Source organism: Leopardus geoffroyi, chromosome D4, assembly GCF_018350155.1.
Source record: "Leopardus geoffroyi isolate Oge1 chromosome D4, O.geoffroyi_Oge1_pat1.0, whole genome shotgun sequence".
NCBI lineage: Eukaryota > Metazoa > Chordata > Mammalia > Carnivora > Felidae > Leopardus > Leopardus geoffroyi.
This window is the reverse complement of record NC_059342.1, coordinates 56,062,795-56,087,177: the sequence shown is the minus strand read 5'-3', so window position 1 is coordinate 56,087,177 and position 24,383 is coordinate 56,062,795. Positions and strand designations below refer to the sequence as shown.

At 40.1% G+C, this 24,383-nt stretch overlaps 1 protein-coding gene across 10 annotated transcripts in view; it reads left to right on the top strand.

Annotated features, from left to right (window-relative positions):
* Nucleotides 1-24,383, top strand: part of UBAP2 (ubiquitin associated protein 2) — a 113,407-nt gene that overhangs the window by 10,584 nt on the left and 78,440 nt on the right. For 9 of the 10 annotated variants that reach the window (XM_045467838.1, XM_045467837.1, XM_045467836.1 and 6 more), the window contains exon 2: nucleotides 20,724-20,863. The exons of the other annotated variant lie outside the window; for it this stretch is intronic. In XM_045467838.1, coding sequence (XP_045323794.1) covers nucleotides 20,765-20,863 — 99 coding nt within the window. In that variant the 5' untranslated portion in view covers nucleotides 20,724-20,764. The remainder of the gene's footprint in view (nucleotides 1-20,723; nucleotides 20,864-24,383) is intronic. 10 annotated transcript variants of the gene reach the window in all.

Here is a 24,383-nt window from a genome sequence, read left to right as displayed (position 1 = left end):
CTTTACCAAAAGATCCCAGCTGTAATGGGATATATAGCATACCATGAACCAGTTCATATACTCTGACAATCTAGCGATCTGTGGGAGAAAGAAATGACCAGTGTCGCAAAGGGTTTTATTGGAGTGATAGTTGGCCTGCAGTGATAGTTGTGCAGTTGGTAAATACTAAAAGTCATTGAATTTTATGATATTTTCTATAACTCAGTAAAATTATTTGAATAGTTTTGAATAAATAGGCAGTATTTTGAAATTAAATCAAACAGAAGTGGCCAATGTACATTAATAATATAGTTATTATTTATGGTAGCTATTAGGATCTAGACTAAGCATTTGAGGTACATTATTTTGTTTGGTGCTCCTTCCAGGTTTGAGAAAGAGTAAAGTACTGGGTCAAGGTTACTTAATCATGTAATTTGTAGAGTGCAGGTCTGTGTGACTTCCAAATCTTAATCACAAATACTGTACTACTGTACCTGTCTGAAATAATGCTCTCAGGGAATGTAGCCAAGTGCTAGATGATGAGTCCGTGTCCACATTTGTGGTGCATAAACCTGGGGTTTTGCACTGGATGGGGAATAAGAGGATGAAGATGTAGGTGTGGTCCTTGAACTCCTGAGTCTGGTTCCGCTAGGCTCCATTTCACTTTTATCTATTTTATTTATTTACTTATCTAATTAATTATGTAAGCTTTATGCGCAGCATGGGGCTTGAACTCACATCCCCAGGATCAAGCATCATATATATACTCTACCAACTGAGCTAGCCAGGTGCCCCACTTCTGTTTTTATATGTTGGCGTTTAGTAAGATGTTTAGATTTGATTTCTGCAGTTTAAAACTGCCTTTGCTTTCATTTTTCATTCTGATTTTACTAGCTGTTCTAATCAGCAAGGTGAGCTGATCTCTAAGCCCTCTGCCAATTTTAGGTGCATTCTAGGAGGAGGTCAGGCACATAACACTGAGAAGTGGCAATTGATAGCACACTGTGAGTACAGTTGGAAGAAAGCCATGTGGTTGCATGAAAATTACACTTAAGAACTCAAACTGCTGTCAAGTAGGGCTGTTTAATATATTGTTAAGTGGCCCTAAAATGCTGTGGAGTTGTGGACATCGAGTAGAGAGTAATTGCTGTTTATGCTGAGGGACAGAAAATAAAATGGGGGGATATGCTCGGTATGATGTTGAGAAACCATGCCAATGGAAGGTGGAGGCAAAAAAGTAGGTGCAATTTGGGAGAACTGCAAGGCCATTTTGACCAAAGTGTATGGATCAGAAAGGAATAATAAAGAGCTTGTATTTTATCAAGGAGTTGATTTGTGAACAGAAGATGATGGATTTTAGTGGTATTCTGAAAGATGAAACAGATCACTGTGTAATCAATTTTACCGTTAAGCTAGTTCAGACAGGTAAATAAGGGTATGAAGTTTCAGTGAACCAGGAGGCAATTATTGATACTATAGTTGATAAAGGTATCTTGTAACTGCTGGGTTATGTATGTAACACTGACATCAAAACTAGTACTAGACTGGGCTACCTAATTTATTCTTAGAAGACAGGAGGAGGCTTTAAATACAAACAATGACCCTTAATTCAGGTACCTATACTAACTTGATGGCAGAATTGTAAAGGAAGGTATAGATATAGGCCTTAAAGAAATGGTGGCGTTAAAAGAATGGTTTAAAGGTTTTGAGCTCCGCAGTCCATTGGGTGTCCGACTTCGGCTCGGGTCATGATCTCGCGGCTTGTGAGTTGGAGCCCCGCGTCGGGCTCTGTGCTGACAGCTCAGAGCCTGGAGCCTGCTTCTGATTCTGTCTCCCTCTCTCTTCTCCTCCTCTGTTCGTTCTCTCTCTCTCAAAAATGAATAAACATTGACAAAAATTAAAAAGTGTTGAGCTCTGGAACACTGAAAAATATTGGTCACTTGGAAAATTGTGCAAGTCTTCGAATGAGATGCATTTGGATGAATTTCTTTATAGGTTAGATACCTAGTAGGCAGTTAGATGTGGGCTGAATCTTTGGAGAGACATGAGGTCTTTTGCTTTGAAGTTGGAGGTAATTATTGATGCCAGTAGAGCATAAAATTTCTGTGGGAAGGGAGAGTGTGCTCAAGAATTGAAATTTTTTACATGTCAGGGCTCGGGGAAGGATGTGATGCTGCTGAGGATTTGAGGGGGAAAAAAAAAGAACCAGGATGTGGTGTCTGAAAAGCCACAGGAATAAAATTATGAAATGTGTTGTATGCCAGAGACCGGTGAAAGAATGAGAATAGAAAAAAGATTTGACAGTTAATTCAGTGGTGACCTGGGAAATAGCATTTTTCTTTTTTTTTTCTTTTTTTTTTTTTTTAATTTTTTTTTTCAACGTTTATTTATTTCTGGGACAGAGAGAGACAGAGCATGAACGGGGGAGGGGCAGAGAGAGAGGGAGACACAGAATCGGAAACAGGCTCCAGGCTCCGAGCCATCAGCCCAGAGCCCGACGCGGGGCTCGAACTCCCGGACCGCGAGATCATGACCTGGCTGAAGTCGGACGCTTAACCGACTGCGCCACCCAGGCGCCCCTAGCATTTTTCTTAATGTTGGAGTCATAGAGTGATAGAAACCAGACTACAAGTTAAGGAGATGTTTGGTGAGGAACTGGAGTCAGTTAGTGTGTATCCTTTTTGAGATACACAGTTTAAGTAGTCATTGCTTACCTGGTAGAACATGCAGTTTCCCAGAGTGTTGGAGGGTAATTTTTGTAACCCTTTGTTCTTGAGATTAATGTGGATGTGGAGAATAGTTGAGCCGGTTTTTAATTTTTTTTTTTTTTTCAACGTGTATTTATTTTTGGGACAGAGAGAGACAGAGCATGAACGGGGGAGGGGCAGAGAGAGGGAGACACAGAATCGGAAACAGGCTCCAGGCTCTGAGCCATTCAGCCCAGAGCCTGACGCGGGGCTCGAACTCACGGACCGCGAGATCGTGACCTGGCTGAAGTCGGACGCTTAACCGACTGCGCCACCCAGGCGCCCCTTTTTAAACACATAATTGTCAGAAGGAAAAAGGTAGGGAATACTTTCTCAGTAGTAGTGGTAGGAGATTTCCTTATTAAGGAATTTTATTTTTGGTATATGAATGAAAACCAAGCCTAGTGTGTGTCAGATGTGTTAACATTTGAATCAAAACATCTGTGTTTTGATAGATACATTCTTCATGTAACTGACATTTTTTAAAAAGTTGCTTTTGGCATGAGTGAAATGGTAATAAAGTCACCATTACAATGAAACAAATACACTTTATTTTATTTTTTTTTAAAACAACTCGAGTATGTCTTGGATTCATTAGGGAGGTTGGAGAAGGGTAATGAAAAACTGTGGGTCTGAAGTACTTAAATCAGTGTTTATATTTCTGGCTTACAGTAACAGCTAGAGATGATATTACTGTTGTGGACTAGCTTCATAATGGATATACTGAACTTGTATAAATCAATTGTGAAATATTTGTGTATTTATAACAATTGAGTGCCAGGTGTTTAAATGGCTCATGCAGAGCTGTGAAAAAGAATAACTTGAAGTATTCTTACTCATCTCTCTTCAGTAAGAATTGGAGATTTGTAAAGTTCTGTCTCTTGTGAAAGTATGGTTGGGATGTAATCATTTTTAGCATTAATATCCAGTTTACTATATGAGAATGGTTAGCAGAGATGCCACTTTACCCAAAAATCAAAACAATAAAATAATGTGAGATGAAGACTAAAACTTTGAAGTGGGTATCAAGTGATTATGAGTTGAACTAGGTAACATTTTTGAGTGTTGTTGTATATGGGAGATTTCTTGAAGTCCTTTTCACACTTTGGAGTTTGGAGGTTTTCCTGCATTAACTATTGTTAAGGCTTTCCTGTGCTTGAAAATAAGATAGGAGTTAAATTGATAATTTTGATTAAATACTGTTTTGGCTTAGAGTATCAAGAATAAAGATTCTTGGTTTTTGTAACTGATGTAACTGGTTAGTAGGACTTGACTAAAAGAAACATTTGGCTTATTAAACTTGTCTCCCCAAGGATGATGAGGTAGATTAGCCTACAATTTGACACCTTCTTCCTTCCCCTTTCTGAGGGGGTCTTATGAAGAGGAAATAGGCCAAAAGGAGAAGGCAACTCCCCTGTATATTCTTTCCCTCAGAAAGCCTTGGGACAGAGTTACTAATGAGAAGTTAATCTTGATCTGATGGATGCAGAGGTGGAGGGTGGGGATGGAATGGAAGTGAGGATGTGAAGACAAAAAATTTATAAAAACATGTCTGTCTCAGGGTGCCTGGCTGGCTCAGTTGGTAGAGCTTGTGACTCTTGATCTCAGGGTTGTGAGTTTACACCCCACATTGGGTGTGGAGCCTACTAAAGAAAAACAACAACAACAAAAAAAAACACATGTCTATTACAGACTAAGACTTGTTGGCATTAAGTCTGTCCTGTTCTAATGACTCTGAGACTTCACTTGATTCTGTCCAGAGAGGATAGGTGGGACTAATGCAGCTGAACATGGTTGGGGAAGAGCAACATTAGAGTAGGGTTAGGGACAGGAGGATTTGAGATGGGAACATTCACTTGGAATTTATTACCAATTTTTGTTAATACCCAAGAAATAAATTTGCCCTCTTCTTTCTTTCCTTCCTCCATCTCTCCCTCCCTCCTTGGTAAAATGCATGCTGACCTAAGTGCATGCTGGCAGGTGGTAAGGTTGTCTCTTAATCACTCAAGCTAGAAGTCCTAGAAGTCCTTCTGCAGTCTGCTGAAAATCAAGGTTTGAGGGCTTACTCTGTATAAGGCTTGGTGGAAAGTCGCCCTCTATCCCCCAAAAGACAACAAATCAGTGTAAAAATAATGCAGATTTTTTTTTGTTTTTTGTTTATTTTAGGAGAGTGTGAGCTGGGGAGAGGAACAGGGAGAGAGAGAATCTTAAGCAGTCTCCACACTCAGGAGGATCATGGGATCATGATCCTGGGAATCAAGAGTCAGATGCTCAACTGATTGAGCCACCCAGGTGCCCAGTGCAGATGATTTTAAAATAAATGAATAACCATTTGAAACTGCATTGTCCTTGAGTTCAGAAACTATTTTTGAAAAGTAGCCATACTATGGGGCCCAGAAGTTCTGCAGATACGTAAATGGTGCCACTTTTTTTTTTTTTTCAACATTTATTTATTTTTGGGACAGAGAGAGACAGAGCATGAATGGGGGAGGGGCAGAGAGAGAGGGAGACACAGAATCGGAAACAGGCTCCAGGCTCTGAGCCATCAGCCCAGAGCCTGACGCGGGGCTCGAACTCACGGACCGCGAGATCGTGACCTGGCTGAAGTCGGACGCTTAACCGACTGCGCCACCCAGGCGCCCCAATGGTGGCACTTTTGAGAAAGAGGCCAAGGATAAGTAAGACAATGATAAAATGAATTTATTTAGGAAAGCAAGTTCCTAGCTATGTCTTGGAGTTAGAATATTTTATTATTTTTTTAATTATAGAGTGTGAGCAGGGGAGGGGGCGGGGAAGGGGAGGGAAAGAGAGGGAGAGGGAGGAAGGGAATGAATCCCAAGCAGGCTCCATGCTCAGCACAGAGCATAATGTGGGGCTCGATCCCACGATGCTGGGATTATGACTTGATCCCAAATCAGAGTTGAACCACCCAAGTGCCCTGGAGTTAGAATATTTTCAGACTGGGGCGCCTGGTTGGCTTAGTTGGTAGAGCACACTGCTCTTGATCTTGGGTCATGAGTTTGAACTCAATGTTGGGCGAAGAGTTTAAAAAAAAAAAGATTGAGACCAATTCCCCACGTTACTCATCACATGGGCATAATAACGATGTAGAATCAAAAAAAGTTAAATCATGTTTGTTGTGTACTGTATTTCTCAAGGAAGGGAAGTATATATTGCATTTTAGGAGGCATTTCTATCAAAAAGGATTGGAACCAAAACCATGTTAGCCCCTGAAGAGTTTTCTTTCATAGCTCCATAATGCTGGATTCCTCAGCTGAATAGGATAATTGAGGTGCTGTAACTACAATGCTGCCTTGCTTTTACATATTAGTTTATATTGCCAATGTGCTGTGATAAAAGTATGATATAGCCATTTCTAGTGGATGACAGTGATGCACTCAAATAGAAAACGCTGGAAGGATACTTAATAAATTAACGATTGAAAGTATTTTTGGGTGGTGGTTTTATTTTCTTCTATTGGTCAGTATTTTTTGGAATTTTGTAAGACTGTATGATTCTTATATAGGTGAAATAAGAAAAGTGAAATCGTGGTTTTTTTTAGTTTTCTCATCTTACAGTTTAAATCACATAGGAACCTTTTTTTTTTTTTTTTTTTTTAACGTTTGTTTATTTTTGAGACAAAGCATGAACGGGGGAGGGTCAGAGAGAGAGGGAGACACAGAAACTGAAACAGGGTCCAGGCTCTGAGCTGTCAGCACAGAGCCCGACGCTGACACGGGGCTCAAACTCACGGACTGCAAGATCATCATGACCTGAGCTGAAGTCGGACACTTAATCGAATGAGCCACCCAGGTGCCCCCCCCCGCCGCTTTTTTTGAAATTTTTTTTTAACGTTTATTCATTTTTGAGAGAGAGAGAGACACGGAGTGTGAGTAGGAGAAGGGCAGAGAGAGAGAGGGAGACAGAATTGGAAGCAGGCTCCAGGCTCTGAGCTGTCAGCACTGAGCCCGACGCGGGGCTCTAACTCACGAACCACGAGATCATGACCTGAGCTGAAGTCGGAGGCTTAACTGACTGAGCCACCCAGGCACCCCTATGCTGGATCAAAATTCTTATTTAAGTTTTTTTAAGAGCAGTAATTCTCAAACTTTAGTGTGCCATTAGGTCTTGTTTAAACATAATTTCTGGGGCACCTGACTGGCTCAGTCAGTGTAGCATGTGACTCTTAATCTCAGGGATGTGTGTTCAAGCTCCACATTGAGAGTAGAGATGACCTAAAAAACAAACTGACTTTCTAAACATAATTACTGGTTCTGTAGGTCTGGGATGACCTTGAGAATTTTCGTTTGTGAGAGGTTCTCAGGTGATGCTGCTGCCTGTCTGGACATCATACTTTGAGAACCACTAGTTTACAGAGTAGTAGTTTGACATCCCAGTTACACATTGGAAACCTGGGGAAATTTTTTTTTTTTTTTTTTAAAAGATTCTAGTTTTAAGTAATCTCTACACCCAACATGCAGTTTGAATTCACAGACTTAAGACCACGAGTCGCATGCATGCTCCACTGACTGAGCCAGCCAGGTGCCCCTGGAAAAAAATTTTTTTTGAAAGATATGTTTTGTTTTGTTTTGTTTTTGAGAGAAAGAGGGCACAAGTGAGGGAGGGGGCAGAGAGAGAGAAAGAAAAGTGGGACTCGTGCTTGATCATGACCAGAGCTGAAGTCATATGCTTAATGTATGAGCCACCCAGGCACCCTCTTTTTTGTTTTTAAATGTCTATTTTTGAGAGAGAGTGTGTGTCTGCAGGGGAGGTCAGAGGGGGGGTGGGGACAGAGGATCCAAGGTGGGCTCTGTGCTGACAGCAGAGAGCCCAACATGGGGCTCGAACTCATGAACTGTGAGATCATGACCCGAGTCGAAGTCGGACGCTTAACCCATTGAACCACCCAGGCACTCCTGGGCTCCTTCTTGTTTTCTCATTCTACTGGTTACCCAGGCCCAGTGTAACTACAGGGTCAGAACATGGTAGGAGATCCTAGCATCCAGTAATTCCTTGTTGCTAGCGCCTGTGAGGAACTTGGAAGCTTTCAGAAATGGAAATTGAAAGCAGACTGTAGATGTGCCGCTGTATATGTGGATACATACAAATTCGGGCGGCGGGCAGGCAAGACCAGAGAAAAATACATAGGAAGGTGAACAGAATATGATATAAGTAGAACAAGGGTGGGGGGGAAGAGTATGTATCTGTGTAAGAATTTTTACTGGATTTATGAGGAAGGTATTAATATGTTCTGGTAAAGGAATGGTTTATAGAAATTCTATTTTAATTTGGTCTTTTATAATTAAGCTTTTTTTTTTTTTACTTCGTAAAATAGACCCTTTAAAAGTCCTTGGCTGTGGAGTAGTAAACCTCTAATAAAGGTATCCTTTTGGTATTTGGGGGGTGCTTATTTGAATGTAATCTAAATTAAGAGTATAGTATTTAAAACATTTTTTTTTTAATTTTAATGTTTTATTTATTCTTGAGGGAGAGAGAGACAGAGCATGAGCGGGGACGGGGCAGAGAGAGAGGGAGACACAGAATCCGAAGCAGGCTCCAGGCTCTGAGCCATCAACCCAGAGCCCGATGTAGGGCTTGAACTCATGAACCATGAGATCATGACCTGAGCCGAAGTCGGATGCTCAACCGACTGAGCCACCCAGACGCCCCTAAAACATTTTTTAATGTTTTTTTTATTTTGAGAGAGAGAGAGAGAGAGAGAGAGAGAGATGAGCAGGGGAGGGGTAGAGAGAAAGAATCCCAAACATGCTCTGCCCTGTTAGTGCAGAGTGCAGTGCGGGGTTCAAACTCACAAACTGCAGATCTTGATCTGAGCTGAAATCAAGAGTCGGATGCTTAACTGACTGAGCCATCCAGGTGCCCCAGTATTCTTTTTTTTTTTAAGAGTATAGTATTATAAGTTTATAGGTCTTGTGAAATCCTGTATAGTATAGGCCTTTTTTTGAGGGGGTGGGGAGAGAGAAAAGGCTATTAAAAAAAAGGGGGGTAAGACTAGTCATGAATAATGAGAGGCTTTTCAGGGGATAAGAATAAGGTAGCTGCTGAGCTGGAGTTCTGGGTAAAAGATGGTTTATAGCCAAGAAATTAGCAACGTAGGAGTGGGACAGATGTATGCAAGCAGCCATAGATAAAATTAAATACTTTTTCCTCCTTGACCTTAAATAACCTGAAAGAGGAAATATGACTTAAATAATTTTTGTAATGTTCAGAGTTTACCAGCACTTATCTTTTCCATGGGCATATTATATGCACAGAATAGTAAATAATGTTGTGGCTCTTCTGTCAGCCAAGCTTGGGTGTAGGGGAGTTAACCTTGTTCACCAGCTGCTGGAGGCTTGACCCTGCCCTCAGCAGCTGTGGAGAATAAAAGTATCAGCTTGGTCAGCTTCTGGCATGTAGGGCACAAGCAGTTTAGTTGCATGGAATTGCATCTCATACTAGAGTTTTTTGGCACCCTAGCCTGCCTTATTGTCTCCTGGGTGGGGGATATAGAGTTCCTCTTGCTAGCTACTCTGGGTCTCCCAGATCAGTTGAAGTTTTTGTTTGTTTGTTTGTTTGTTTTTAAGATTTTGTTTATTAAAAAATTTTTTTATTTATTTTGAGAGAGAGAGCGCGCACACAAGTGGGGGAGGGTCAGAGAGAAGGAGAGACAGTCCCAAGTAGGCTCTACACCATCAGTGCAGAACCCAGTGTGGGGCTTGAACTTACAAACTGTGAGATCATGACCTGAGCTGAGATCAAGAGTCAGATTCTTAACCAGCTGTGCCACACAGGTGCCCCATGATTTTAAGTAATCTTTGTACCTTATGTAGGACTCAAACTCACAGCCCTGAGATTGAGTCACAAACTCCACCAGCTGAGGCAGCCAGGTGCCCCAAAATATTTTTTTAAATTTTATTGTATCTTTTTCTAATCTCTACACCCAGTGTGGGACTTGAACTCATGACCCTGAGATCAAGAGTCATGCTCTCCCAACTGAGCCAGCCAGGCACCCCCTTGAAGTTCTTAATCTAAACCAATCCTGTTCTTTGCAGAAATGAACAAATGAATTTTTTCTCTGGAAAACAGTTGAGAATAATGGGTATTTTCTCTCTCTTTCTCTTAATGGGTATTTAAAAAAATGTTTGAGAGGGAGAGTATGAGTGGGAGAGGGGTAGAGAGAGAGGGAGAGAGAAACCCAAGTAGGCTCCTCATTGCCAGTGCAGAACCCTACATGGGCCTTCATCCCATGAACCATGAGATAATGACCTGAGCCAAAATCAAGAGTTGGATACCCAACTGACTGAGCCACGCAGGTGCCCCAGTGGGTATTTTCTTAATAGGAAAAGCAAGAACGCAAATTGGAAGTTAAATACACATAGTGAAACAGAACTGGTAACAAAACTGTAACGATATAGAGCCAGGGGAGCACCAGTGAATATCTGAAAGGTTAGGAAGATAGCTGAGATTCTGACCTAGAACCAAATCTGTCACATCAGGTGATACCAACTGTAGTTATGCTGGCTTAAAGAGGAAGCTGACTTGGGAGTCTTGTTGTGTATCTACAATTGAGCAATTAGCCTTACAGCATAGCATAGTGGTTAAGGACACAGACTGTGGGCCTAGATGACCTGGGTTTGAATCTTGGCTTTACCACTGACTAGCTGTGAATCTGTCTCAGTTTCCCGTCTGTAAAAAATGGGAGTAATAATTAGCATATACCTCAGTGTTGTTGGGAAGTTTAATGACTTAATACTGTGTGTATGATAGTGTCTGGCACATATTAAACAGTATGTGTTTGCTGCTGGTATTGTTCTACTTATGGGTTTTAGGCTTTTGGGAATGAGTGAATAAATTAAATCCTTCATATAGATGAAGGATCCCCTTTCCTTGCCAGTCTAAGATAGTCCTGGCACCATTAGTCTCAGGACTGAGTGAATAGCATCTCTAAGCATTCTTGATAGAAACTTGCTTCTTGGACATAAACTGTATATTCTGTTTATAGTAGTTGAGCCCTTAGCTGACTAATTCATGTTGTTTGAATAATTACATTCTCTTTGAAAAAGAAACATGTATTTTTGCTGTGTCTGGAATATAGATTTTTTTTTGATGTAGTAGATGAGCTACTCTACAGTTGTGTGAGCCTCCTGGTTTTAGAATTACCTTCCAATGCTGACACTTTGTGATACCATCTTAAATAAAGTACTTTGGTGGTTGGTGCTTTCAGCAACATCTTCATAGTTTTTAGCATGTTATCAAAAAGTGTTCTGTAAATTTTTAGAAAGATCAAGTGTGCCCTTATTTTTTCTGTTAGGGTATGATATTATGTGGTTTTTAGATAAAGTTCCAGCCACTTTTTTTTTGTTTGGCCTAAAGTTAGCGTCCTCTTAAGATGAATTTGTGGTATTTACTTAAGCTTTAATAGAAGTACAAGTGGCTTGTAGCCGTTTTCAGTTAATTCTAAACTCTAGACTCACTCGAAAATGCCACTGTTTCACTGAGGTATCTTATCTTTAAAAAAGTCTTTGAAAAAAATAGCGGTTAATAAAACATTTTCTAAAAATATCCCTTCTACAGACAAAATGTGTAGTTTAATCAAGTTAGTTTATTCTCCTGGCTTACTTTCCTTATATAACAAGTAATTTAGACTATTCCTGCACTTGAGATAATCTAGGTAGGACGTTTTATATGGTATTTTGCTGATACTGTTTTTAAAGAAGTTAAAAATGTAGCAGTTCTAACCTGATATTAATCTATCCCATCTTTAATTTACTTTGGATGAAGTGAGGTAAATATGGGTTTTAAAATTTGGTTGGATAGATTGAAATAACCTCATCTTTCCTTCAGTTCAAGAACCTGAGATATGTATGTTTGAGTTTCTGCTGGATTATTTTTAGAATCTCTTGCTCTTGTCTGTTTCTATTCTAAGAATTCTCTTGGAACCTGTTGGAGAGTAGTAGTTCTTGTGGGTGGAGAGTGATAGAGGGAATGGAACACAAGTGTAAACTGAATTCCTTTGGTCTGGCAACTGGGTGCTTATTGCAGAAGCATTCCGATTTACTACACATAGCTCTGTTTCCAGAAGAGACAACATAGAATTTCCCCATGTGACAGTATGTTAGTTAAAGTTGTTGCTTTTTATAGTCTAGTTTCCTTGCCTTATTCATTTTCACAATTGATTGGTGGTTGATAAGTTTTTTAATAACTTATGCTTTTACTTTGTTTCATGAATTCACTATCTCCAGAATTTTTTTAAATGCTTATTTATTTTTGAGAGAGAGAGCATGAGAGGGGGAGGGCAGAGGGAGCGAGAGCAAGCGAGAGCAAGAGACAGAATCCAAAGTAGGCTCCAGGCTCTGAGTTGTCAGCACAGCCCAACGCGGGGCTCAAACTCAAAAACCTTGAGATCATGACCTGAGCTGAAGTTGGACACTTAACCAACTGAGCTACCCAGGCACCCCCAGAAGTTATATATAAAATTAATATAAGAAAGTTTGTTTTTCCAGAAAATTTCAGTAACACTTTTTAATTTTTTCCTCTGTGCTTGCTCTGTAAATTCCCAGTTTTATCTTTGGAAGTTTTTCGCTGGACATCTTAAGCATTAAGACTTATTTTTTGAGGGGCACCTGGGAGCCTGCTTCGGATTCTGTGTCTCCCTCCCTTTCTCTCTCTGCCCCTTCCTGCTCCTGCTCTGTCTCTGTGTCTCTCAAAAATAAACATTAAAAAAAAGACTTCAGTTTTTGAATTTTTTTAAAAAAATTTTTAATGTTTATTTCTGAGACAGAGACAGAGCATGAGTGGGGGAGGGGCAGAGAGAGAGGGGGGACACAGAATCTGAAGCAGGCTCCAGGCTCTGAGCTGTCAGCACAGAGCCCTATGCGGGGCTCGAACTCACAGACTGCGAGATCATGACCTGAGCTGAAGCCGGCTGCTCAACCGACTGAGCCACCCAGGCGCCCCAGTTTTTGAATTTTTTAAAGTAAAGTCTACATCCATTGTGGGCTCAAACTGAGACCCTGAGATCAACGGTCACATGCTCTACGGACTGAGCTAGTCAGGCACCTCAAGACTTTTTTTTTTTTTTTTTTATTAAGTAGAAATACAGCTATTCTGACATTTCAGTTAGTGTGGGTAGCTATATTGACAGAAAATAAGCTAATCTGAATTGGTTTAAGCATCCTCAGAAGCAAATGCTGGGGCCATCGTTTTTCTTCTTTGAATTTTTTTTTTTTTTTTTTTTGCAAGGATTGTATTTGTGTTTGGTGGTAACAGTTTATGTATATATAACCCAGAGGAGTAAACTTTAAAGGATAAAAATGGTTATTTCCAAACAAAAGTATGTAACATAAAGTAAGCAGTGTACTTCTCATGTTTCACAAGGCAATATAATTCTGATTCAGCCATGGAACTGGGGACATTATTTATAGTCTAAACACCTACTCGGAATGTGGACTGAGGATTGATGATTGCAGTGGAGATAGAAGTCTTAATATTTATACTGATACAGTGAATTAGTAAAACTGTAATAGTTTGAAACATAAAAAACTTCTGTTGCTTTCCTGATTGACAAGTAGGGACTCAAGTACATTATATCAAAATGTTTGGCTGTAAAAACAAGACTGTTAAAAGTCTCTTTTGGTAAATCAGAAAGGTCAGTCTTAGCATGCATTCAACTTAGCTTATGTTTATTTCTGTACATGCAGATTTTTATCAGCAGATGGCACTCCTGTAAGAAGAAATTCTTACTTTGTTATATTTAATGTATCTAGATTATTTTCATAAATGAGAGCATAGAGTGATAAACAGTTGAAAAGATGAGTGAATAAAGGGTCACATAATTCAGTACAAAAGCAACTGTTTGGAAATCTGTAAGTAAAGTAAAAAAAAAATTTTTTTTTTAACTTTAGGAATACCACTAAGATTTTGATTGGATGTTTAACTTTAGATACATAAGGTAAAATTACAGAATAATCATGCTTAGAGGTGATTTTAGAAATAATCAAGTAAATCCCTTTACTTCAGAAATAACTTTTTAAAAGTTTTTATTTAAAAAAAATTTAACATTTATTTATTTTTGAGACAGAGACAGAGCATGAACGGGGGAGGGTCAGAGAGAGAGGGAGACACAGAATCTGAAACAGGCTCCAGGCTCTGAGCTGTCAGCACAGAGCCCGATATGGGGCTCGAACTCACAGACTGCCAGATCATGACCTGAGCTGAAGTTGGACGTTTTTTTTTTTTTTTTTTCCCAACGTTTATTTATTTTTGGGACAGGGAGAGACAGAGCATGAACGGGGGAGGGGCAGAGAGAGAGGGAGACACAGAATCGGAAACAGGCTCCAGGCTCTGAGCCACCAGCCCAGAGCCCGACGCGGGGCTCGAACTCACGGACCGCGAGATCGTGACCTGGCTGAAGTCAGACGCCCAACCGACTGCGCCACCCAGGCGCCCTTGAAGTTGGACGTTTATACGACTGAGCCACCCAGGCGCCTCAAGTTTTTATTTATTTTGGAGAGCATGCGCCTGAGCAGGGGAAGGGCAAAGAGAGGAGAGAGAGAATCCCGAGCATGCGCCTGAGCAGGGGAAGGGCAAAGAGAGGAGAGAGAGAATCCCAAGCATGCTCTGTCAGCACAGAGCCTGATGTGGGCTTGATCTCTCAAACTTTGAGATCGTGACCTGAGCTGAAATCAAGAGTTGGATGCTTAACTGACTGAGCCATCTAGGTGCCCTGGGAAATACTAATGTGTTTTAACATTTGTGTGGTGCTTTATAGTTTAAAAAAGTGTATTTGTTCATGTGTATTTATTCATTTTGGAGAACACTAAACTCGGAGAAAGCTGTAAAAATCATTATGGCAGAACAATTAACTGTGTTCCGTGTAATATAACTAAAACAATAAACCCAAACCAACAAAATATCAAAATGGTTAAACTCAAGAAAAAAAAAAAAAATTCAAAGTGTGTACTGTTACTGAGAGGCAGATTCAAATATAGTAAGTTTTTTTTAAGTTTGTTTATTTTGAGGGAGAGAGTGTGTGTGTGAGTGCATGCAAGCTGGGAGGGGCAGAGAGAGAATCCCAAGCAGCCTCCATGCTTTCAGTGTGAAGCCCGACACAGGGCTCGAACCCACAGACTGAGATCATGACCTGCGCTGAGGTTAAGAGTCAAATGCTCAATTGTCTGAGCCTTCCAGGTGCCCCTGAAATATAGTGAGTTTTAAACCAGCATATTTGGCATGTGAAATACTCTGGTTAATTGGTTATTTGCTATTATAGTTGATGTAAAAGTCAGTGCAGTAATATGTCTGTGGCCTTTGTCTAGTATCCCAGTTAACAGAGGACCTACTGGGAACATAAGTAAATGATATTAGGTTAGGTAACTCAGAAAAAGCTGGTCAGACTTTCAGGGATATAATTTTCCTTGTGATGCCTGAACTGGTATGTTGAATTTTGGTTAGTCTCCTCTGAGTATCTTTTGGATACACAGGTCCAAAAGATACTTAGAAATGCTGGTATACATAGTGTCATTTCATTAACTTGAGATGTGGAAGATTTATAAATAGGGGAACATTATTCCACATCATGTGAATGCTTGCTTTGAGGTCTCTGTAACTGCTTGTTCTAGAAAATAGAATTCCATTTATTGTTCTTTTTGGAATCATTGGCTCTGCTATGATTTGGTCTTAGGTCATTCTTAATCTCTAAAAGTTACCAGCTTCTATAGCATGTAAGTCATAGGGTATATACATGTTCACCTTTATTAGATAAGGCCAGATTGTTATACCAAGTGGGGCTCGAACTCATGACCCCGAGATCAAGAATTGCATGCTCTTCTGATTGAGCCAGCCAGGCACCCCTAATTTGACTTTTTTAATGTATGGTCTAATAAAAAAAATTTTTTTTAAGTATAATCAACCACTTCTTTCAACCTCACTTCTTTAAGAATTTATCTTTTCTTGGGGCGCCTGGGTGGCACAGTCGGTTAAGCGTCCGACTTCAGCCAGGTCACGATCTTGCGGTCCGTGAGTTCGAGCCCCGCGTCAGGCTCTGGGCTGATGGCTCAGAGCCTGGAGCCTGTTTCCGATTCTGTGTCTCCCTCTCTCTCTGCCCCTCCCCCGTTCATGCTCTGTCTCTCTCTGTCCCAAAAATAAATAAACGTTGAAAAAAAAATTAAAAAAAAAAAAAAAAAGAATTTATCTTTTCTCATCACATGCAGTGCCATCTCTGTTAGAAACCATAGTTGTATATGCTTGGGTCTCTTTCTGGGCTTCTTGTTCTGATCCATTGGCCAGTTTTTCTATCCCTGTACTCTTGTAATTACTGAAGCATTATAATCCTTGGTACCTGTAAGGTAAGTATTGTTCCTTTGCTTTTTGGTTTTGTTTCGTTTTGAAGGAGTATCTTGGCTGTTCTTGACCATTTGCTTCCCATGTAAATTTAGAATCAGGCTAGTAAGGTTTTAGGCAATAAAACCTTGTTAGAGGGGCGCCTGGCTGGCTCAGTGGAGGAGCGTATGACTCTTGATCTCCGAGTCATGAATTCAAGCCCCATGTTGGGTGTAGAGATTATTAAAAAAAAAAAACAAAAAAAACTTCAAAAAAAATCCTTGTTAGAAATTTGATGAGAATTAAATTGAATCTGTAGTTGAGGGAGAATTACCACTCTAACTCTAAAAAAGGGTTAGAACACTTTCTGTAAAGGGCCAGGTAGTAAATATTTTCTGCCTTGCTTCTGTTACAACTATTCAGTACTGCCATTGTAGTGCAGAAGGAGTCATAGACAATTTCTTAAGAAATTGACTTATTTTTTTCCCTTTAGCTGGCATATAGGTACATATACTTAATTTTTGTACATTGTTTTGCACACACACATTTGTATTTAGAAGTTTTGCTACAAGCTATAGCATAGAATTTTGAGGGCTGAGACAACTCATACATTTTTTTTTTCCAAAGAATATTTTGTCCATTTTGATTCAGCATGTACGAATGGGGATAGCAATAATATCTATCTATTCCTTAAGACTGTTGTGGTGTACAATAAGATAAAAAATAGGATACTTTGTAAACTAAAAATAGGATGTTACGAAAATGGATTCTTAGGGGCGTTTGGGTAGCTCAGTCAAGTGTCCAACTCTTGATTTCAGCTCAGGTCATGATCTCAGGGTTCCTGAGTTTAAGCCCTGTGTCAGGCTCTCTGCTGTCAACAAGGAGCCTGCGTCAGATCCTCTGTCTCCCTCTCTGCTCCTGCCCCCCCCCCCCAAATAAACATTAAAAAAAAAAAAAAAAAAAAGAGGACCTTGAGATGGCAGATAATGAACTTCTTCTAGGCTTCCTTAAGGGGATGGATAGGTTACAGCTTATCCTAGATAGGTTGGACCAATTAGGGCAGTGTAAAATGCCTCTTTCCTGGACATCTCACCATGAAATCATCTTATAAGTGGTACACAGTGTTTTTAATTTTTTTAATGCTTATTTATTTTTGAGAGAGTGCGTACATGAGAGAGAGGGGGCAGAGAGAGAGGGAGACACAATCCAAAGCAGGCTCCGGGCTCTGAATGGTCAGCCCCGATGCGGGGCTTGAACTCACAAACTGTGAGATCATGACCTGAGCCGAAGTTGGACGCTTAGCTGACTGAGCCACCCAGGTGCCCCAAGTGGTGTAAACTGTTAAGTTCCAGTTTTAATTTTTAGTCACGAAGGCCCAACATTGAAAAAAAATTTGATATGAAGTACATTGTTTCATGTTTCCTATTTAGCATATTGATTCAAGCAGATATTTGTAAGTCATAGAGGGTTACTCTAGTTCCAGTTGATGCTCTTAAATGTGATTTGGAGGGAAGGATATATAGGTTTTCCCACTAATTATATTTGTCTAAGATATTTAGATAAATCATGACTTTTAACATTACCATTAATCAAGTGTATTTGTAACATTTCCGCAGATCTTGATAATAGCCAGTTTCTCTAGAGAGGACATAGATAGTAGTATGATGATTAAGTATTAAGACTTAAGTATATGTTTATTGAATGTAAGAGGATATGAGTTTTCCCTTGTTTCTTTTGGAGCAAAGCAGGTGCTTTTGGTTTTTAGGGAAGCAGAGAAGAGAACCCCTTTAAAAAGTGTGATAATTATGAGATTTTGATTCATGACCAAATGAGCAGTTATATTTTAAGTAATCTATACACTCAACTTGGGACTCGAACTTAACAACCCTGAGATTAAAAGTCTCCATGCTCTACTGACTTAGTCAGTCACGTGCCCCAGCAGTTACATTTAATATTGGCCTGATCAAGGATACCCTTAAGAATAAGGGCCCTAATAGTTTATATTTTTGAACTTTTCCAAAAATTTTTAAAAATGTTTGTTTATTTATTAAAAAATATCCAGTGTAGGGCTTGAACTCATGACTCAGAGATCAACAGTCACATGTTCTTCAGACTGAGCCAGCCAGGTGCCCTGAGAGCTGTTGTAAATTCTTGGAGCATGGCTTTTTGCCTGGCTGTTTGTGGGCATTGAGGGGGTGGAGTGGGGTTGCCCATTGCTTTGGGGAAGGGTATGGGAGATGTAAACCTGAAGTTTCAGGCAGCATTGTATGTGGCTATGCATTTTTCTGAGGGGAGAGTCCATACTTTTCATCAAATTCATCAAAGTACCCAAATTGTCTGAGTACTTAATGACCCAGAAGGCTGTAAGTCAATCATACTAGAATAAAATACAGTTTTAATGGAAAACATAAAATTTTTTTTATGTTTATTTCTTTTTGAGAGCGAGAGAGACTGAATGTGAACTGGGGAGGGGCAGAGAGAGAGGGAGACAGAATCTGAAGCAGGCTCCAGGCTCTGAGCTGCCAGCACAGAGTCCTACGCCGGACTTGAACCCCTGGACCATGAGGTCATGACCTGAGCCGAAGTCGGATGCTTAACTGACTGAGCCCCAGGCACCCCTGGAAAACATTATTTAAAAGTGTTATTCTTTGCCTTTAGTGAGGTTGTGAATCTCGCAGCCAGGATCGTAATAAGCTGGAGAGTATTCTTTAGGAAGGGATGTTTTCAAATACGTATTATGGGAAAGGCCCCAGTGTTAGAGGTAGATAAGAGCAGCTCTTCACCTGGTGATGTCATCTGTGCCTTGAATAAATGGACTCTTTCTGGTTTAAAATTCTTTCGTGAGATAATTCAACAAGGGGTTTATTCATCTTAACCCACATCTCCCTTGATTATTCAGTTGCAATTCTCAATTTCTGACATTAGCTTTGCTTTCATGGTAATATGTGGATTAGTGCCACCTATATATTTAGGATTTCTGCTTTCATTTGGGATCCTCAGTGTCGCTCTTCAATTCTTTCTACTTGTTTTCTATCAACTTCCCCTTGTATTTCCCTTAGTAGCTATTACAAGCTTTTGCCATTTTCTTTCTTTCTTTCTTTTTTAATCAGTTAATGTATTTTGAGAGAGAGCTTGAGTGAGGGAAGGACAGGAAGGGAGAGAGAAGATCCCAAGCAGGCTTCTCGCTGTCAGTGCAGAGCCGGACACAGGGCTTGGTCCCACAAACCATGAGATCATGACCTGAGCTGAAATCAAGAGCTGGACGCCTAACTGACTGAGCCACCCAGGAGACCCCCCTGCCCCCCCCCCCCGTTTTAAAAAACAAGTTTTTTAAAAATGTTTTATTTAAGAGACTGTTAAAAACTGAGAACAAACTGAGGGTTGATGGGGGGTGGGAGGGAGGGGAGGGTGGGTGATGGGTATTGAGGAGGGCACCTTTTGGGATGAGCACTGGGTGTTGTATGGAAACCAATTTGACAATAAATTTCATATGTTAAAAAAAAAAAAAGAAAAATAAATGTTTTATTTATATTTGAAAGAGAGACAGCATGCAAGTGGGGAAGGGGCAGGACAGACAGAATCTGAATCAGGCTACAGGCTCTGAAGTGTCAGCACAGAGCCCGACACAGGGCTCTAATCCACTGACCGTGAGCTCATGACCTGAGCCGAAATCGGACGCTTAACTGACTAAGCCACCCAGGTGCTCCCCGACCCCCCCCCCTTTTTTTTTTTTAAAAAGTGTTTTATTTATTTATTTTTGAGAGAGTGAGCACAAGTCAGGGAGGGGCAGACAGAGAGGAAGAAAGAGAATCCCGAGGAAGCTTCTCACTGTCAGCACTGAGCCCAGTGGGCTCGATCTCATGAACTATGAGATCATGACCTGAGCCAAAATCAAGAGCCATGTAGGCCCCCAGCCCTTCTCCCCCCTTTTTAAGTTTATTCTGAGAGAATCCATTTTCTTAACATTCCTCACCCATCCCATTCTCTGCAGATGTTCTTGCCTATTTTACTAAAAAAAGTAAAGACTGATACAACAAACTGTTGACTGTCTCCTAATCATAAAAATTTAGCTGTTGTAGTACCTCTCCTTCATTCTGCTGGCCTTCAGAGAGGGATTCCTCTTGTCCAAGTGAACTAAATAGTCAGCTCTACTGACTAAGCATCCCAGGAGCTCCTGAGATTTTTGTTTAGAATTGCTATAATTTTAAACTATAGATTTTCGTTAAAAAAAATTTTTTTTTAATGTTTATTCATTTTTGAGAGACAGAGACAGAGCATGAGCAGGGGAGGGACAGAGAGAAGGAAACAGAATCCGAAGTAGGCTCCAGGCTCCCAGCTATCAGCACAGAGCTCTACATGGAGCTTGAACTCAAGAACCGTGAGATCATGACCTGAGCTGAAGTCGGACACTTAACCAACTAAGCCACTCAGGCGCCCCATTTTTTAAATTTATTTTTCCCTAAACTTTGAGATTGCATTAGTTAGTAAAATTGGTCCACTTGTTGCTAGGAAAATGTAAAACCTTAATGGATTATTTCTTGAGAATTTGTGTTTTAGAGAACTTTTATGTTTTGTCTCATGTTTCCTCCTTATCCCTGGATTTTTTTCTTGCCTCATACTGTAATTTGGAATGTCTGCTTACCATGCCTGCTTACCATGCCTGCTTTCTTGCAGATTTTCTATTTTGTACATACGTTATTTTGTATATACTGTATATGATGACTTCGGTGAGCAGTGACCGTTCCCGAGGTTCTCGGGAAAAAACACAGATTTCAGGAACACAGGCATCACAACTACAGAAACAAGTAGTACAGGTAAGTTTTTGTGAAACTCTTGTTTGCTTTGTTTAGAGTTACGTTAAGTAGGAAGCACATATGTCTTTTGTAGGAAACCTTAGGATTTTGAATCTTGTTTTTATAAAGTAGATTTTACATAATGGGAAAGAGAAGCAGTGATTCATAGACACTGTCAACTACTTGATTCTGAACATTTTTCTGCTACTGTTAGCATCTAGCTATCTCCTTTTTCTTCTTTTTCTTTTCTTTTTTTTCTTGGTAAGATTTTATTTTTAAGTAATCTCTACACCCAACATGGGGCTCGAACTTAAAATCGTAAGATCAGGAGTCGCATACTCTACTGATTGAATTAGCCAGGTGCTCTTCCTTTTCTTTATTATTAATCTAGGTATGTGCTTGGAATATATTTGGAGAATCCAGAATATATGGAGAAGTAATACTCTGAAGTAGAGAAATAAATGAATTATAAGACACTTATAAAAAGCTGCCTTTACTTTCAAGCATTATTAGCTGGAAAGAGTCCTTTAATATTATATGGCTTTTAGTTAATAAGGCCCATATGTATAAAATATTTAATTTCTATTTAATAGAAATAAATAGTTCTACCTTAGATTTATTTATATTATTAAAATTTTTTTGAATGTTTATTTTATTTTTGAGAGAGAAAGAGACAGACTGTGAGTGGGAGAGGGGCAGAGAGAGAGGGAGACACAGAATCCAAAGCAGGCTCAGGCTCTGAGCTGTCAGCAGAGAGCCTGACGCGGGGCTCAAACTCACGAACCATGAGATCATGACCTGAGCCGACGTCAGACACTTACCCTGACTGAGCCATCCAGATGCCCCTATATTATTATTTAAAAAAAATTTTTTTTAAGTGTTTATTTTTGAGAGTGGGAGAGAGCACGCAAGCAGGGGAGGAGCAGAGAGAGAGGGAGACACAGTATCTGAAGCAGGCTCCAGGCTGTCAGCACAGAGCCAGACACGGGACCCGAACCCATAAACCATGAACTCATGATCTGAGCTGAAGTCAGACACTCAACCCACTGAGCCACCCAGGTGCCCCCAACCTTTAAAAAAAAATTTTTTTTAATGTTTATTTTTGAGAGAGAGCAAGCAAGGGAGGAGCAGAGAGAGGGAGACAAAGGATCTGAAGCAGGCTCCAGGCTCTGAGCTGTCAGCACAGAGCCTGTCCCCTATATTATTATTTTAAATGAAGTGAGACAATTTAAATAAAATGCTAACTACAGTACCTGGTACAAAATAGAGCATTTTATACATGTTATTGACTAGTTTTGCAAACCTTTTTCTAGAAACCCATCATAAATTTCAGATTGATACTTGACTATATTTTGATAGCTAATTACAGGTACTTTTTTAATAGTCATTCATACCCAAGTGCCCTATTGATACTAAGAGACACAGAAAGTAGGGGCGCCTGGGTGGCTCAGTCGGTTAAGTGTCTGACTTTGGCTCAGGTTATGATTTCTCTTACGGTTCGTGAGTTCGAACCCCGCGTCGGGCCCTGTGCTGACAGCTCAGAGCCTGGAGCCTGCTTCAGTTTCTGTGTCTCCCTCTCTCCCTGCCCACCCCCCACCCCAACCCCCCCCTCCAGCTCGTACTCTCATTGCCTCTCTCTCAAAAATAAATAAACATTGAGCCCTGGGTGTTGTATGGAAATCAATTTGACAATAAATTTCATATTAAAAAAAAAAAAACCCTATGTCTTGCAAAGCTGAAAAAATTAATAAACAGTAAAAAATATAAAAAAGAGAGACACAGAGCATAGACTCTACTTAATTGTTGTTTTACATTTTTCAGTATAACTTTAGCCTTGTATTTTGCTTCTGTCAACAGACCTACATCTATACAGTGCTTACTCCTAAATATATTTACCCTGATACTTACTCACAAATAATCAAGAAAAACTACCTATTTTTGGAAAAATTTGGACTTTTTGGAATAGGCCCTCCCTTTATAGGTGAATGCTTAAGAAAATATTTTATCAACAGCCTCTTATCAAAGAAGGAATACAAGTTATAAGTAAGCATAGGTGCAACCCTGCTAATAATAAAAAAAAAAAGATGAAAACAATATTTTTTTGTTTTTATTTAATCAGTCAAGATTAAAAGTGTTATCTTTTAGGGATGCCTGGCTGGCTTAGTCGATGGAGCATGTGACTCTTGATCTTGGGGATGTAAGTTTGAGCCCCACATTGGGTATAGAGATTATTTAAAAATAAAATCTTTTGGGACACCTGGGTGGCTCAGTCAGTTAAGCATCCGACTTTGACTCAGGTCATGATCTTGTGGTTTGTGAGTTTGAGCCACGCATCAGGGTTTCTGCTGTCTGTCAGTAAAGAGCCTGCTTCAGATCTTGTGTTTCTTTCTCTCTCTCTCTCTCTTTCTCTCTCTCTCTCTCTCTCTCAAAAATAAACAATTAAAAAAATTTTTTATGTGTATTTTTAAGGGAGAGAGAGCAAGAGTGTGAGCATGCCAGCAGGGGAGGGGCAGAGAGAGAGAGAGAGGGAGAATCCCAAGCAGGTTCCACACTGTCAATGCAGGGCCCGATGCAGGGCTTGAATCTATGAACTGTGAGATCATAACCTGAGCTGAAATCAAGAGTTGGGTGCTTAACTGACGGAGCCACTCAGGTGCTTCAAAAATAAAATCTTAAGGGATGCCTGGATGGCTCAGTTGGTTGAGTGACTCTTGACTTTTGCTCGGGTTGTGATTTTAGGAACGTGGTATTGAGCCCTGCCTCAGGCTTCTTGCTGAGCATGGAGCCTGCTTGAGATTCTGTTTCCCTCTGCCCTTTTCTTCGCTTGTGCTCTTTCTCTCTCTTTCTCTCTTAAATTAAAAAGAAGAAAAACTTGATAAAAGTGTAATCTTTTAAAGGAGGGCCACATGAAATGTCAGGATTATAAATTGTTTTCATCTTAGACCCAAGTAACCTTCTTGGGCTGATATCCAGTGAATCAGTCTCCAGACTAGGGGAGGGGACTCTCTTCCTCTCAAGAGTTGTCATTAGTTTCTCCATGGGCCTTTTGGGGATGGCTCATTTTATGCAATGCGATGAAAAAAACTGCATACTGAGCTGTAGGAAAGATTCTTAGGCCCTTAAATTCCTAATTTTCCTTTCTAAAAACTTGTGATGAGGGTTGGGAGGGGTGAGAAAAATAAAAAATAAAAATGTGTGTTGAGAATTTCGCAAAGCAGTGTGAATAAAATTGTGTTCATGTTCATTTATCCATTAATCCCATTCTCCCATTCTAGGAAGTATTTCCTAGGGAAGCAACCTAGGGTGGGGGGAAAACTTTATTCTGTAAGATGTTTATTACTCAATTCTAAATGTCCAAAGGTAGAGGTGTTCTGAGATAACCTATCAAACTAGAGGGAGATAAGAGAGAAGACCATGAGTGGGCCTGCCACTTTACCAGTTAGATGAATTACTTCAGTCTCTTTGAATCTCACTTTAAAAAACAAACGAACAGGGGCGCCTGGGTGGCGCAGTCGGTTAAGCGTCCGACTTCAGCCAGGTC